The sequence below is a fragment of the Rhagoletis pomonella genome, unplaced genomic scaffold, assembly GCF_013731165.1.
Source record: "Rhagoletis pomonella isolate Grant_MI unplaced genomic scaffold, Rhpom_1.0 Rhpom_scaffold_00014, whole genome shotgun sequence".
Taxonomy (NCBI): domain Eukaryota; kingdom Metazoa; phylum Arthropoda; class Insecta; order Diptera; family Tephritidae; genus Rhagoletis; species Rhagoletis pomonella.
Window position 1 is genome coordinate 14,215,840 of NW_023458568.1, and position 16,144 is coordinate 14,231,983.

The 16,144-nt window shown below is 37.3% G+C and overlaps 2 protein-coding genes across 2 annotated transcripts; one reads left to right on the top strand and one right to left on the bottom strand.

Annotated features, from left to right (window-relative positions):
• Nucleotides 1-5,171: 5,171 nt before the first annotated feature.
• On the top strand, nucleotides 5,172-8,297 carry LOC118749257 (protein ALP1-like). Its single transcript, XM_036484056.1, has 5 exons — nucleotides 5,172-5,794; nucleotides 5,857-6,256; nucleotides 6,325-6,427; nucleotides 6,496-7,011; nucleotides 8,215-8,297. Exons 1-5 carry the CDS (start codon nucleotides 5,579-5,581, stop codon nucleotides 8,231-8,233), a joined length of 1,254 nt encoding a protein of 417 aa, XP_036339949.1. The 5' UTR covers nucleotides 5,172-5,578; the 3' UTR covers nucleotides 8,234-8,297.
• Nucleotides 7,697-9,628, bottom strand: LOC118749258 (wiskott-Aldrich syndrome protein family member 2-like). The gene is made up of 5 exons (XM_036484057.1): nucleotides 9,487-9,628; nucleotides 9,339-9,397; nucleotides 9,054-9,273; nucleotides 8,866-8,996; nucleotides 7,697-8,457 (listed from the first exon to the last, which is right to left on the bottom strand). Exons 2-5 carry the CDS (start codon nucleotides 9,355-9,357, stop codon nucleotides 8,000-8,002), a joined length of 828 nt encoding a protein of 275 aa, XP_036339950.1. The 5' UTR covers nucleotides 9,358-9,397; nucleotides 9,487-9,628; the 3' UTR covers nucleotides 7,697-7,999.
• Nucleotides 9,629-16,144: the final 6,516 nt, after the last annotated feature.

Here is a 16,144-nt window from a genome sequence, read left to right on the forward strand (position 1 = left end):
ACCTAGCTTCATATAGTACAGTCTACTCAGCTGAATTAATTGCTATTATGTCGGCTGTTAACCTAATTAAAAACAAAAAAGGTAAATTTGCAATTTGTTCCGATTCACTTTCATCTCTCGATGCTATATCCAATATCGAAAATAATGATTACTATCCGAGTTTTATTCGTAGTATTTTACAAAAAAAACACCCAAACATTTTACTGATATGGTCCCCGGGCCATGCCCGTATAAAGGGTAACGAACTTGCTGATAGCACATCAAAATACGCCACCATAGCTCCTGTCTTAACAACTACTAATCTAAGTGTTAATGACATAGTTGAATTTCTCAAGAAGAAATTCATAAAACAATATCAATCTGAGACTTGGCAAAAATGCTCAACTTGGTACAAAGCGCAAAATGTACAGAGGCTTCACTTAAGCAACCTCGCAAACCATGCCGACCCATCACTTTCCAGAATGGATTTTATTAAACTCGCACGACTTCATATGGGCCATTCAAAATTAACCCATCTTCACCTTATAGACAACAATACCCCCAGAACATGTCAGTTTTGTAACTCCGCCCCGATCTCCATTAATCACGTTGTGTCAGATTGTTATTCCTTCAATTCACTAAGAAACCATATATTTCATAACACCGACCCCGTTCAATGCATTTTCAACCCCACAATCGATAATATTAATAAAATTATAGCTTTCTTAAAAATATCCAAATTATATTACAAAATTTAAATAAATATATCCAATAAATATATCGCATCTGAAAATTTAGAATGAAATACTAAACTACTTATAAGCACTTAGTATAAAGCTCTGAAGGCCATAGCAGCCATAGCTTTCCTTACTTGGCTTATAATTTTAATTGTAAGCTTCAGTTTGTAATAAATAAATAAATAAATAAAATGTACTACGGAAGAATTGGATGAAGCAAAAAATGTGTTAAGGAGATTGGGTTCGAGAAAACAAGAAGCTTCAGAGCATGGCCGTACGCAAAGGTTAGCTTTTCAAATTAGACCGTAACTGTTTAGGGGGCAAATCAGTGTTGAGTTTGCCACAGTAGTATTTCTTTTTAGCGAGGTGAACAGAAGAGGAAGCATTATTCCGAGCTCGCTTATAAGCACTCCAATTATCAATATTTGGCCTTCTTTTCCAAACATTGTATGCCATGTTGCGGTTTTAATGGCCACTTTGGCTTCGCGGGTAAACAAAGGACAGGAACGCGGTGCAGGTGTAAGCTTACGAATTGGCACGTGCTTATTTAAAAAATAGAGTATGCTTTGAGTTAAGAGGTTTAATTTGTCATCAACCGTGACTTAGTGCCAACAATAGTGCCAGAAAAATTGGTTCAAGTCCGAAAATAATCTGTTTAATTTAACTGCATTGTAGTCACGGTAATAAAAAGCCGTAGTTGCACCAACATTTTGACACAATTTAAAGTTAAATGTACAAAAAAATTAAATCGTGATCGGAGACAAAGGACAACTGATCAAATAGAACGACGGACGTGGTAGGGGCAGCACTAAATATATCTAACAAACTCGGACGGGCATTACAAGAAAACCTAGTGGGCATTTTAGAATTAACAATACGCATGCCAGTACATGCAACAGTGCCTATGAAACTTGTCGATGTTGAGTCAAAGGTTAATAGGTTTATATTAAAATCACAACAAACGATCAAATGGTCGTAGTCAATTAACTGAGTTGAAATACGTTCAAAGAGAGGTAGATAAGAAGAGTTTTTATTGGGATTGTAAACACATGACACAAGTACTTTAGAGTAAGTATCGGACAGAACCACAGATAGAAACTCAATTTCAGATTTTCATATGAAGAGGAACGACTTGCAACCTTAACATCTAAGTAATCTCTACAGTAGATATCGAAGCAGCCCCCTTTTTTTACCTAAACGATCATTTCGGAATAGCTTGTAATTAGGAATGGAATAAAAGCTGTCTGGAATATCAACGTTAAACCAAGTTTCCGTCACGCAGATGACATCGACAGAAGATAATTCAAAGATACTAGTTTTTCGTTGTTTAGACTGCGAACGTTGAAGTGAACGGTTTTGAAGCCTTCTGCACGTTTACATAGCACATTTAACAAGACAGTCGGCATTTCAGTGGTCAACGAAAACAAATGCACGAACAAACAAACAACAATAGAAAACAAATAAGAGTTCGTATATTAATATTCAGCTTATCAGCATAGGTGCGGTGGATATAAATTGTCTGAACAAAAAGAGAGTGGAAATAAATCCAAAAGGGTTTAACAAAACAAATGCAAAACAGAAGCAATAGAAATAGAACAAGTAAGAAAGTCTAAGTTCGGGCGGAGCCGAACATTAAATACCCAGCGCAAGTATTAAATATAAGTTTTTTCAACTTTCCGAAAGCTACCGCTGCATGCTAAGCCGGGGTGTATCAATTTTGAGTAAATTAGCGTCTTTAAATTTCGAAATATTGAAGTTTCAAGCATTTCTGAATTTTACCGTTATATGAAAAGCGGCCGTAATTTTAGTCCGATTTAAATAACTTTCAACGTTTTTCTTTTATGTCGCAAGCACAATAACCATACCGAGTTTGGTACAAATTGGTATAACGGTTACCGAGATACATGTATGTGATCACGCCCATTTTATCAAAAACGTATTTCTTGGTAAAGAATTGTTGCAAGCATCAATTTTGAATAAATTAGCTTTTATATTTTCTGATTTATCGAAGATTTTGTATTTCTCTAAATTACCGTTATATGGGATGTGGGCGTGGTTATTGTCCGATTTTAAATATTTGGTATGTTGTACCAAGGCCAATAACTGTGCCAAGTTTGGAAGAAATTGGTGCAGCAGTTACCAAGATATACACATGTAACCATAAGTGGGCGTGGTCACGCCCATTTTCCAAAAATTTATAATATTCTTATTTTACGTCTAAAAATCATTAGTTGTATTTTCGTATTCTCCAGCAAACAATATCCAGTATCTTGCCAGTAACCAAATTTCGGAGAGTAAGCCAATATTAGTTGCGTCTTTTTACTCATTTCCAGTAAAATCCAGTAAAAGTTTTTACGAATTTTCATGTTTTGGCGTTTTCGTACGCAAAAACTTGCAAAGTAGGGGAAATTGAGAGAGCGAAAAATGACAGTTGAAATTGCAAGTTTTTACTGGATTTTACTGGATAAATTTTGACTTGTAAGAATTTGCCAGTACGAAAAACAGCTGATCGTGCAGGTGCCGAAAAAGGTATAATATTTTGTCGCAGCGCATGTTTTCCTACAGAAAGTGGTCGATGCTTGCTTACCTCCGATTTTAATTTGTAATTTGTGGTATTTCAACGTTTTCAACTCAACATGTCGTGTTTTAAAGTGGTCCGTAAAGTGCTTCATGCATATTACGCTGGTGTCTAAATTGTATGGCTTCTCCTGCCGGCAGAACTCTACCTACTTTCTGGCCAAGGCGTCGTCGCGGGGAAACAAAAAAAAATAACTGCATTTGGGGGTTTACCCCTACGGCTGCTGCAATTCAACACACGACACGACATTTTTATAAAGTTTTTATTACAAATAAAACGTTTTTTATTCAGAACGCACGAATTACTTCGATTTTTCACTTGAAAGTACACAATACGTTTGCAATACGTTTGCACTTGTTTCTAAACAAAAAGTTTGTTTACGTATTGCCATAAATGTCAAAGTCGGCAAAACCAAAGTAGCGGTTTCGGGAATGCGCCACCTTCAGTTCATTTCACCATGAGTGCGATTGCGGTCATAGGTTGAGTGAAACTTAACAATCACAGCGCTGTTAGGGCGCTCAGCCGTGCGCTTGGTGCGAAAGATGTCACGAATAGGAGGAGGGGAAAACTCAATAGATTTGCATACACGTTCGAAAGTGTTGGACAAATTTTCTTCGCTGGCAAACGGAAGGCCAAAAATTACAGCATCGGCCGAATGGGTGCTAGTTAACTTTTCGTTTTTGAGTTTCCTTAACTCCTCCCTAACTGCAGTTAATTCAGTCCCCTTTCAGACACGTCAAGTCTTGCTTTAAAGTCTGCTCGTTCGTTGGCGAAGGAGGTGAGAAGGGAGGGGAAGAGTACAGATACCTCCGTACCGTCAATTCGTTTCAAGTTTTCTTGTCTCTTTTGATCTTTTCGTTGCTTCCCATTTAAAGAACCAAGGACTTGAATTAAATTAAAGTTGACGCGTGTGGAAGCAAATAAAAAACACAAAAGAGAATGCGAAAAAAATTGCTTTCAAGACTTGACGTGTCTGAAAGGGGACTCAGCAGACAAACCGTGGAAACACAATGCCGGCGAACGGCGAACTCACCACAGCGAAATTACCGCTGTCAAAATTAGAACACCCGCCGGCATATGAAATTGAACACAGCCAAAGCGAAATGCGAAGTTCGCTCGGCGGCGTTTCGTGGCGATAGATTTATTTCTATCGCTCTTCTGGGCGCGAAAGCTTCGGTATTCTCCTGCAACTTAGCTGTGAACTTACGCACGAGTGAAGCAATCCCTTCAGATAGTTGAGAGTAGAGACCGCTAATTCGCTCACGGATCCTCTCTTCCATCAACAAAATTGTATCTTCTGTTGTTTTCAAAGCTGTGAGTATAGACTCAGAGAGGGACCCGTTATTCTCAAGCCGCAGCTTTTTTGATGCTGGTGAACCTTTGTTCGCTGATGTTGCTTTACCGTGGAAACACAATGCCGGCGAACGGCGAACTCACCACAGCGAAATTACCGCTGTCAAAATTAGAACACCCGCCGGCATATGAAATTGAACACAGCCAAAGCGAAATGCGAAGTACGCTCGGCGGCGTTTCGTGGCGATAGATTTATTTCTATCGCTCTGCTGAGCGATGGCGGCAGTACAGGCCAAAGGTGGCCGTATGTTTTTTTATTTTCAAAGATTTAAAAGAAAACAGCATGTAACATGAATTATTTTTGGTGGTTGAAAAATACAGGGATCGATTCATTAAATCTGGCTTAAAATAAAATAATTTATAATAATTCCCCCTTGCCTTATATTTATATTTGTTATCATGTCATCATTTCTAAATATGGTTTCGTTTTTCAAAATATGGTCACCTAACTTATAAGTGCGACAAAGTGGTATCAGTTGTTTTCGCTACCGCTCTAATAATTAAAGTATGCGAAATAGCAGGGCGAACGGTGAACGACGGCATCGCCGAATTGGGCGAACACTTTCACACTTTATATGCCTTTATCTGAGAGACGGACGTGTTTTTGAGCGCTCCACAAAAATTTGCCTTTATTCGGTGCAATTGCAGTGTTAATACAAGCTTTTTTGTCGTCACTTCACTTAACACGCGTATAAGCTTTTTTTTGGTGGTTTTTTTGTACCTGCGTTTTAGTATTTTCGTATTGTCACCTGCTTCTTATGGATTCTGCCGGTAAGCGTAATACTGTTTTCAGACAGAAAATTAATTGAGTCAATTAAGTTTTTAATTAAGTATTAGATTTTTGTGTTTCACACACAATCAGCTGCTCGATTAACGAGTGGCTGTCAGCTGTCTTAAAAGAATTTTTGTTTATTTAAAATAAATTGGTAAAATGGAAAACAATAAGTGTTTAAGCGAACTTTTTCTTGCGTATACTGCAAATATACAAGTTTTGCAGTCAGTGCTGGCAAGCTACGCAAGTTCAATGGCCTTATATAAAAAAAGAAAAGAAAAAAACTTCATAATTTTGCAACATTTGCGAAGACAGCAGCTATTGCTTTACGGGTTACTGCAGAGGAACGCTACTCAGAGATCCCTCTGGAAATTGGTAAATCAGATTATAAGTAATCAGTTCTTGTCCTTTTATAAATGATACTTCCTCTATTGCAGAATCGGCAGTCTTCTTTCTGGGAAGTTAATTGCAATTGCAACGATGACCATTTCTTTAAGACGCACTTCCGCATGAACCGCACTAGTTTTGAAACACTCTGTGGCTTCCTCAAAAACCTGCACAAAGCCGACACAAACTGGCGCAACGCGATTCCATTGCAAAAACGCGTTGCGATAGCTCTATTTACGCTGGGATCGTCTGGAGAGTACAGAGTGGTTTCCGAACTATTTGGTGTTGGAATATCGACCGTGTGCACAATCTTGTGGGAGTTTTGCGAGGAAGTCTGGCAAGCTTTGTCAGCGCAATACATAAAGAAATTACCACCGACTCCACAAACTTTAAAAGACTGTGTTGATGGTTTTGACCGTCTCGGCTTTCCCCAATGCCTTGGAGCAATTGGTAAGAAAGTTAAAAATGCAACTAATTTATATAAAAACAAAGATATACGTGCATACATATATATTCAGATGGGTGCCACATCGAAGTTAGGCCGAATCCAGCCGATGCAACCGACTACCACAACTATAAAGGATGGTATTCCATTGTTCTACTAGCTGTAGTGGATTACAGGTTATTTAACTTTCATCCTGTTGTTTTTTTCTAAAAAGCATGTATTAATTATTTCTATATATGTTCAGATATCGGTTTTTATATGTGAACATTGGTGCTCCTGGACGATGCAATGACTCGCAGATATATAATGCATCGTTAATGAAGCGAGTAATGGAGGAGAACGAATTACTGAAGGTCAGTAAGAAAGAAATAGGTGGAGTACAAATGCCTATATGCATTATTGGAGATTCTGCGTTTCGGTTTTCCACCTCCTTAATGAAGCCATACGCGTTTTCAATGGCCTTAACTGAAACACAAAAACTCTATAATTATAAGCTTTCAAAGTGCAGAAGAGTAGTTGAGAATGCATTTGGCCACTTGAAAGGACGATTCCGTCGTGTTGGAAAAGGTTTAGACAACCGAATTGGGAAGGCACCCATCATTATTAGAGCCTGCTGCGTCTTGCACAATTATTTAAATGAAATGAACGACACTATAAATGACATGTGGTTGGAGAGATTGCAAGAAGTGAACAGAAATCTCGAAAATCCTGAATATGTCACGATAGTTGGAGACAATCAACCCTCAGCTGAAGAAATAAGGCAAGGATTATGCAATTATTTTAGTGAGTACAATTTTTATTTGTTAATTTAATTCATTTACATTTTTTTTTTTCGAGCTAAATTTCTTTTGTTATTTATCTATAAAAATACCGTCCACTGTATATACTTTTTGTGAGTCATATGAAAAAAAAGTGATTTCTCCGTTTTTCGAAGTTAGCCTCCGAAATCGAGATATGGGCCTTCGAAGTTTGAAATAGGACCTTTGGTAAAAAATTATATTAAATTATTGCATGTATGTAAATAACTAAAAACCTAAAAATATAGGCGTAGTCCTCCTTTTATTTAAATGTTAAATCAATTTTTTTGTGCAGACCTATATTACCTATATAAGGGGTCAAAGTTCAGGTCTCCGAAAAATTAATTTCCTTATATTGCAAACAATTTATATTGTTGTAAAGGCGATTAAATCCCCTTTCTTCTGATATGCATATTTGTATACTTTATACTAAAAAATTTGAGAAAAGTCACATTTAAAGGAAATAAGAACTTTTTTTATAAAAAAGTATTTTGAACAAAAAAATTACTAACCGATTTTTAGAAATATGCATATCAGAAGAAAGGGGATTTAATCACCTTTACAACGACGCCAATTTTTAAAAAATCGGTTAGTCATATTTTTCTTTAAAATATTTTTTTTTTATAAAAAAAGGTATTTTTTCATTTAAATGTGTTTTTTCTAAAAATTTTATATACGAAGTATACAAATATGCATATCGAAAGAAAGCGGATTTAATAACTTTTACAACGATGTGAATCCTTTTAAAATCGGTTCAAAATTGTCTGAAATATTAAGTTTTTCATTTTTCGAACATCTGACTTTGACCCGTTATAGCACCTGTAATATATAATAAAACGGATGAAACGGAATATATAATAAAACGGAGAACTAACTTTTTTTTACTTATGGCTCAATCTCTTTAAAAAAGTTGGTTTGGTCCAATACCCAGCCGAGTGCTGTACAGTGTTATTAATTTCTATTTAAAAATGATAAAATGCCAACTTTTAATTCTTTGTTATCATTCGCTATCTCCCTCAGTGTGTCAGCTTTGTCTTTCTCTATCTTCATCCACTCTTTTTCATTTTCCTCACTCCTCTGTATATGTTGGCTTATCTCCGCTGACAACCCATCAAATTTATCTAATACTTTCTTTTGTAAAGTGCCGATTACTTTCCTTCTTTTAGGCTCAACCGCAGAAGCTGAGCTGCTAGGCATTGGTGACGACGGCGATGATAGCGGCGGTGACGGTGTGGGGAGCGGTGTGGTTGGCAGAGGAGTGAGAGGTGATGACAGCGGCGGTGACGGTGTAGGCAGCGGTGTGGTTGGCACAGCAGGAAGAGGTGATGCCAGTGGTGAGGAAAATGTTGGGCTGAGTGATGACGGCAATATTGGGGTCAGTGGTGATGGCTGGGATGCTATATCGGATTCTGTTTAAAAGAAAAAAAAACAAATAAGAATGAAATAAAAAAAATCAGCATTAAATAAATACATATGTTCATATGTGCTTGTATCGAAGTTAAAAAGATAGGGTACGGTCAGCGTTGGCACTTTGCTACGATCGTAGTAAATAATAATTTGCGGATCCATGAGGTGCCAACCCTGGGTACGGTTTAGTTATTTGTATCTACTTAAGTTTTAGTGGAACATTTGTTTTGAAGCACCACCGTATGTCTGTGCTCGTGCAAAATCGAAGTGTACCTTCGCACTTAAACCTGCAACTAAACGAGCTGATAGTTCTAGCATGTACACAGACGCGTCACTCTGCTACAAAACAAATATCTCCACTAAACACATTACGGCTTTTAGTAAGGCACATTCCAAAAACGCATACATACCGCTGATGTTTTCAAGCGTCAGCTCGCAAAACATATTGGCCTTAAATCCACCGATTATCTGGTGCACCCTTGCGTATAAAGGCCACGTTGAGGGTGATCCACCAGAAGGTCCCATAGCCAATTTCTCTTTTCTATTAACGAATTAAATTTTTAGTGGTTTTGAATATTATTCCTTTATTTCTTCGTACCTGTAGCGTTGCGTGAAGTTCGCCAACTTCACCTGCACATCCCGGGCGCTGTAGTTGTGGCCCAACTTTGCCAGCTCGTTCGCCATCTCCGCGTAGATGTGGCCATTCTTCCGTGCACCGCGGAGATCAGCAACGCGCTCTTCCCACAAATCAAGAATGGCCACTTCGCCATCCTCAGCCCAAGCCAGTCTCCTCTTTCTTGGTTTTGGAGCTAATCGAACTGAAATACATACATATGTGTTTTTAATAAACATTACACATAACCATTTGTGTTTATTTACTCACCATTCAGATTGTTCTGCATCCTGCAGTTGAAATACAATTTTTTTGGTTTTTGATGTTTGCTGGTTCCAAAAAGAAAATAATAAAATTATGTCAAACAGCTGATTGTCATTTAACACTGAACACACCAAAACTAAGAAAACGAACTTACCTAACAGAGTTGCATTGGAGTTTTTACTAGATTAAACATTCAATTAATTACCAATCGAGCAATTAATAATTGAAATTTTGTATGGCAAATCGATCTTAATTAGTGCATTAATTGAGAAAGCTTGGATAATTGCTCGATTAACTGCCTGTCTGAAAATAGTATAAAGCCATTTTTGCTGCTAGTAAAGAATCTCCAGCACATAAAAATCTACGACTGGAGAATAACGGCGGTCTCTCTGAAGCTGTACTTAAGGCGCTGAAATCCACAGAAGAGAAGCTTCAGTCAATGGAAGAGAGGATACAAGAGCGTATTGGAGCGGTATATACACAGCTGACAGAAGGTATTGCTGCTTTTGAGCGTAAGTTCACAGCTAAGCTGCAAGAGAGTTTTGAGGCGGTAGCAGCGCGTATCGAAAAAGTCGAAAGTAGGTGCAGCAGTCTGGAGCAAGATATGACCTGTGCTCTTAGTCTATCTGCTGAGATAAATTCTTTGAAAGAGGAATTGGCAGATCTAAAAAAAGAGAAGGCAACTGCTCTTTCTACCTCTGATGCTGTTGTGTTTGGCTTGCCGTTCGTGAAAGAGGAGAACCTGAGACAGATTTTTGATAGTGTGTGTAAGTCGATTAACTTTGCGACTCCGTTTGTTTGCGATATTTTTCGCACGAAGCATACAGATGAGCGGCCTAATAGTGCGGTGATTGTCAAATTTCCCTCACTATCCGATCGTACACGCACTTTATCTGCGTTCGCTCAGTATAGGAAAAAGCACAAATCTTCTGTACCTCTTAAACTAGCAGGCATTGATAGCCACGGCACTTTTAACATTTATGAGAGCTTACCTGCTGCGACCAGAAATACTCTACAAGCTGCGATAAAATTGAGAAAATTGAATAAGCTGCATAGTGCATTCTCTTGGAGAGGTGAAATTTTTATACGTACGTCTGCTAGAAGTGAACCTGTTGCTGTATCTGATAGCAGCGAGCTTTTTAACATCATTAGTAGCATTTAATATTAGCATACTATTTAACATTTATTTTGTGTATTATCTTTTGTCTTCCTCATATATTTAAGTTTGTTTATAACCATTTTCTGTTAATATTACTCCACAATATGTTGGAGAACAGTCCGTCACATAATGTTAATTTCAACCAAACAGTCCTGGTAAATGTGCTCTGTAAGCGTGCTGGTGGCTTTAATGTAGTTCATTTCAACGCTCGCAGCTTGAATAGTGACAAACTGGATAGCATTAGAAGTATATTTGAAGATTCGTTTGTTGACGTTGTTTGTGTGTCAGAGACTTGGTTCAGTGCGGATATTCCGGATTATTGCTACTCAATCCCAAACTATAATTTGTTTCGCAATGACCGTTTGGGTAGAAGAGGTGGTGGAGTGGCTGTGTATTGTAGAAACAATCTAAATGTTAATATTATAAGTTCTTCTACATCTGAGATTGAGTTTATGACTGCCGTGATTTCAGATGCGAGCACAAAAGTGTTGGTGTCTTGTGTGTACAATCCTAGCAAGAACATTTCATTGCAGCCTTTTTTCGATGACCTTACTCCTCGTCTTCTTGACTATGACCACTATATTATATGTGGCGATTTTAACATTAATCTACTCTCACCTGACTCTTTATCCAAGAATTTTTTAGACTCTGTCGCATCAGTTGGTATGTCTGTTGTCAATACTTGTATGCCTACAAGATTTTCATTCAATGTTCGTCCTAGTCTTCTTGACATTTTCATAGTTCCAAGGTCTACTTCTGTGCGTTTGTTTGACCAAATGTCTTTCATCTCTGACCACGATTTGATTTTTTGTTCGTTCGACTTTAAGTTAAATAACAAAGCTGAAGAAGAGACGAAGTTCTATTACCGTGACTATAAGGCCATTAACTTTGATGCGTTGTTTTCGGATTTAAACCGGTTCCATTGGAATTTTTGTTGGCAGCTGGTAACTGCTGACGAAAAACTAGACTTCTTTGTACAAAATATCTTATATTTCTTTAATAAGCATGTACCTATTCGCCAGTGTATCTCTAAGTCACGCTCCTGTCCATGGTTTAACAAAGAAGTTAAATTAGCGATTAAAAAGCGTAATATTTCCTACAACACCTGGAAAAGGAGGCCAACAGAGGAAAATTGGAACCTCTACAAACGTGCCCGGAATTCGGCTACTATTTCTGTACGGCTAGCTAAGAAGAACTTCTTCTGCGCAAAGCTTAACGTATCGTTGCCTCCTAAACAGCTCTGGGGAAATTTGAAAAGGTTGGGCGTGCGGTCAAGCTCAGAAATACCCTGCTCACTTGATCCCAATGAACTCAATAATTTTTTTGCTTCAAGTAGTTGCTTGACTAATTACACGTCTGTAACAAATACCACTTCTTCGTCTTCTGACCAACACACCCTCTCGAGATTTCAATTTAGTTCCGTTTGCGAGGAGGAAGTGGCCAGATGTGTATGCAGTATTAAATCTAATGCTGTGGGGAATGATGAGCTTCCGATTAAGTTTGTCAAATTAATTTTGCCTTACATTCTCGCTTGCTTTACACACATACTCAATCACTGTTTAACCACTTTGTGCTTTCCATCCAAGTGGAAAGTAGCAAATGTCACACCAATAGCCAAAAAACCTGGTGCCTCTCTGATTTGTGAATTCAGGCCCATAAGTATATTAACAGGACTTTCTAAAGTTTTTGAGATGCTTTTAGCGCAGCAAATATCCGACTTCATTCATAAAAATAAACTCCTAAACCCTCTGCACAGTGGTTTCAGAGCTGGTCACTCCTGTTCTACTGCTGTTGTTAAAGTCTTAGACGATATACGTCAGCCATTCGATCAAGGTCATTTAACACTACTTTGTCTGCTTGATTTTTCTAAGGCTTTTGATTCTGTAAACCACAATTTATTGTGTGAAAAACTAGCTAAGTATTTCAGCTTCAGCAAAACTGCAGTAAAACTCATAGAGAGCTATTTGAGCGACAGGTTTCAAAAGGTGAAAATCGGCAATAATTGTTCTAACCTCGTGCATATATACTCTGGTGTCCCTCAGGGATCCATATTGGGCCCCCTTTTGTTTAGCATTTTCATAAATGACATTTTTAGCACCTGCACTCATGCGCGCTTACACGCCTATGCCGATGATGTGCAGCTGTATGTTTCTAATATAATTGGATCGATTCAGGATATTTGTCTACAACTTAACGAGGACTTAAGCTCAATATTTGCATGGTCTAGGGAGAATTTACTTTGCCTCAATGCTCAAAAATCTTGTGTAATACCTGTCGCTAAAGATAAATTTTTGGCATCGGATATTCCCAACTTATTTATTGGTGCCAACCAGCTTAAATTAGTTGACAAAGCCAGGAATTTGGGTTTCGTTATTAACTCTAGACTTGCGTGTGATGATCATGTTAATGAAGTTGTGAGTAAAATATTTTTTACTCTACGATGTCTTAGAGTAACTTCACCTTATGTACCGGTAGCCACTAAGAAAAAGTTAATTACAAGTTTAATTGTATCCTTATTTCAGGTCTTATTCTTCCGAGATTTAACTATTTATGCACTTCAAGACTGTTTTTTATTAATGCGGTAAGGCTCTGGAACTCCCTTCCACTGTCCTTGAAGAACGCGTTGCACATAGGCAACTTCAAAAAACTCATATTTAACTTTTTTTTCTTCCAAGCGTGATCAAGAATAGTGGTTATAAGCTTACCTTTGTTTTGTTTTATTTTAGAATATATGATTTGTAATTCAACGTACACATTACCTTAATCTATATTGTAATATTAATTATTATCTGTACTTTTTATTTTATTTCTTGCAATTTGTTTGTATCATTGTGCAAGTAAAGATTACATCTTAATGCACTAATGTTTTCAATATAATATTAAATTAAATTAAATTAAATTAAATTTCATCATGGGTATAAACCGAAATTGTTTTGACAGGGGCTTTCGAAACTGCCTGAAGGAGGGTTGCCTAGTTACATTGAAAAGTTACTTTGAAATTTAATTTGGGGAATTAAGAAATGGAAACACACAATGGGTGTCGAATGAAATACGTATAAGAAGGTTGTAGGTTTACAGTGTTTGAAAGAGGGTTGCCACATGTTTGAAAACTCGAATTTAATCAAAATATACAGGGTGTCCCAGAAGTAACGTGCCAAACTTTAGGGGAAGGTAGGTGGGGGGGGTGAGCTCCCTGATAAACAAACAATTTTCGGGTAAAAGTGTCACCGTTTTTAAAATATTTAAATTTTTTTCAACAATTTTTATTGAGCTCGAGGCCGTTTTAAATGAAAAACTTATGTGGAAAAGCAACAATAATTTGAGAAAATGGTAGAAGTGATAGCTATTTCGGAAATCACCACATTTCCTCATAAGACTTCTTTCAGCAGGATTCGAACCGACGATCCCACTGACTCAGCCAGTTGCCTACGCACTGTGCTAAGTCCGACTTGTAAATTATCTACTCTAATACAAGCTCGACACCTTTTAAGAAAAGACGCTTTTAGAGATCTTAAACTCAATTGGGCTATCTCAGCAGCAGCTCCATTTGTTTGTTCCCGCAAATGCTCTTCGTTAGCCACAAAAGCGGCTATAACTTTTTTTTTTCTATTCGAAACAGTAAGAGTGGCACTTTCTGAAATCTTTATTAAATGTGCAATTTTTTTATATAATGTAAAGTTATAGCTCAGTACATTTTTTTTCACCAGAGATAGTCAAAGTTGAGGAAGAAAATATCAAAAAGATGGTTCCTTAATAAATTTTAACTACATTGCATTTGAGTATGGAGAAGCAACTATCTGGAAGTATTTTACATAGAAAATTTACTAAGTATAGCCTGGTTTGTAGATGCAGTTAAAGAAAATACATGAAAAGGCATGATTTTTGTTTAATTCAAAAAAATTTAAATATTTCAAAAACGGGGACACTTTTACCTGAAAATGTTTTGTTTATCAGTGAGGCAGTATGATCTGTACAGCTAAGAGATGAGTTGATGACAAATCCCAAGTTAGTAACTTTACTGACCAGCTTTAATGAACAATTGTTTAAACGGAGAGCTGGAATGGTATCATAATTAAATTTTCTCTTATGCACGGGTAAAACATGATTTCTTTGGCCCAGCGGGAGGTAGAGTCTATATCATTGTTTAAATTAGCAACAACCGTATCTATGTCATCAAAGGAACTAGATAAATAAAGCTGAATGTCGTCAGCATACGCATGCATTGTTGCAAAATTACATGTTAAGAAATTGTCATTTACAAAGATACTAAATAGTAAAGGACCTAAGATAGATCCTTGGGGAACACCACACTTCAAGGGCTTAATCTGCGAGGTTACCGACCCAATTTTCACTTGTTGAGACCGGCAATTTAAGCAGCTCTTCATGAGCGATAAATCCCCAAAACCGAAATAAAATTCGAGCTTGGAGCAAAGCAGTGAATGGTCAACTAAGTCAAACGCTTTAGAAAAATCAAGCGAACATAAAAGAGATAATTTACCTTTGTCAAAAGAAACTCTCAAGTCGTCCATAATTTTAACCATTGCAGTTGAGCATCCGTGCCCCGCTCTACACCCAGACTGAAGAGGAGACAAAAGATTATTTTCAGAAATGTGTGAGGAGATTCGTTCTGCCATCAGCGACTCGAAACACTTTTGATAATGAGCAGGCATCTTTTCATTACTTCTTCAGGGTAGTCAGCAAAACTTTTCAAGTCTGTAAAAAATACTTTTTGAGCACTTTAGCAATCTCCGAAAGAACCATTTATTACTTTTTTGCAAAACACAGTGCAATACTGTCGAGGCCGGATTTAAAATTAGGAGTGTACTCGTACGCAAACTATCAAAAGTTTTAGAAAATTTTTACTGGTTTTGCGTTCTCGTACCCAAAAAACTTGCAAAGTAGGGGAAATTTAGTGAGCAAAATGTGATAGAGAGCTGCAAATTTCTGCTGGAAATTTTTTTCCCAGCGAAAACCTTCAAGTAAGAAAATCAGCTGATCACAAACATATGTTTGTAAATAAACAAAAGAAAATATGACCTTTCTGAATTATTTATGGCAAATTTTATTATTAATAGTTGCGTTCCAGATAACTTCGTGTAAAAACCTGTAAAACTGTCAAATAACAAAATTAGTCTCTTGAAGGAGAGGAGCGAGAGCGAAACAATAAAAGTCACCCGGAGGCGAAAAACCACTTTTCCTGTAACTACTTCCAATTTTTCTTTATGTAAAGCGCCATGGAGACGATCAAATATCTTTATCAACCGTCTCGCGTTATGCTTGACAAAAAACAAGCGCACTTGCCTTCTGATCGTCGTGGTGAGCAAGTGCGCGGACAAGAAAAAGAAATTGTTTGTTGAATTTACGCGTTTATTTGAACGTTTGCGGGCAAGAAAAAGCCAACCTCACACATATGCAATGCTTGACGTATTTATTTGATTATCACCGTGGCGCTTAATGTTCTTTTGTTTCTGTTTTTGTTTACAAATGCAACCCTGCCTATCGTTTGACACATTTCATGAACTTGCAGGAAGAAAAACTTCGGACTAAAACCTGCAACTTTTGACTGTGAGAGAGTGCAAGTTACTCTCACAAAAGTGGTTTGACGTATAGGTTTTTTGGCATCTGGAACGCTTTCTTGCAAAAAAAACCTGCA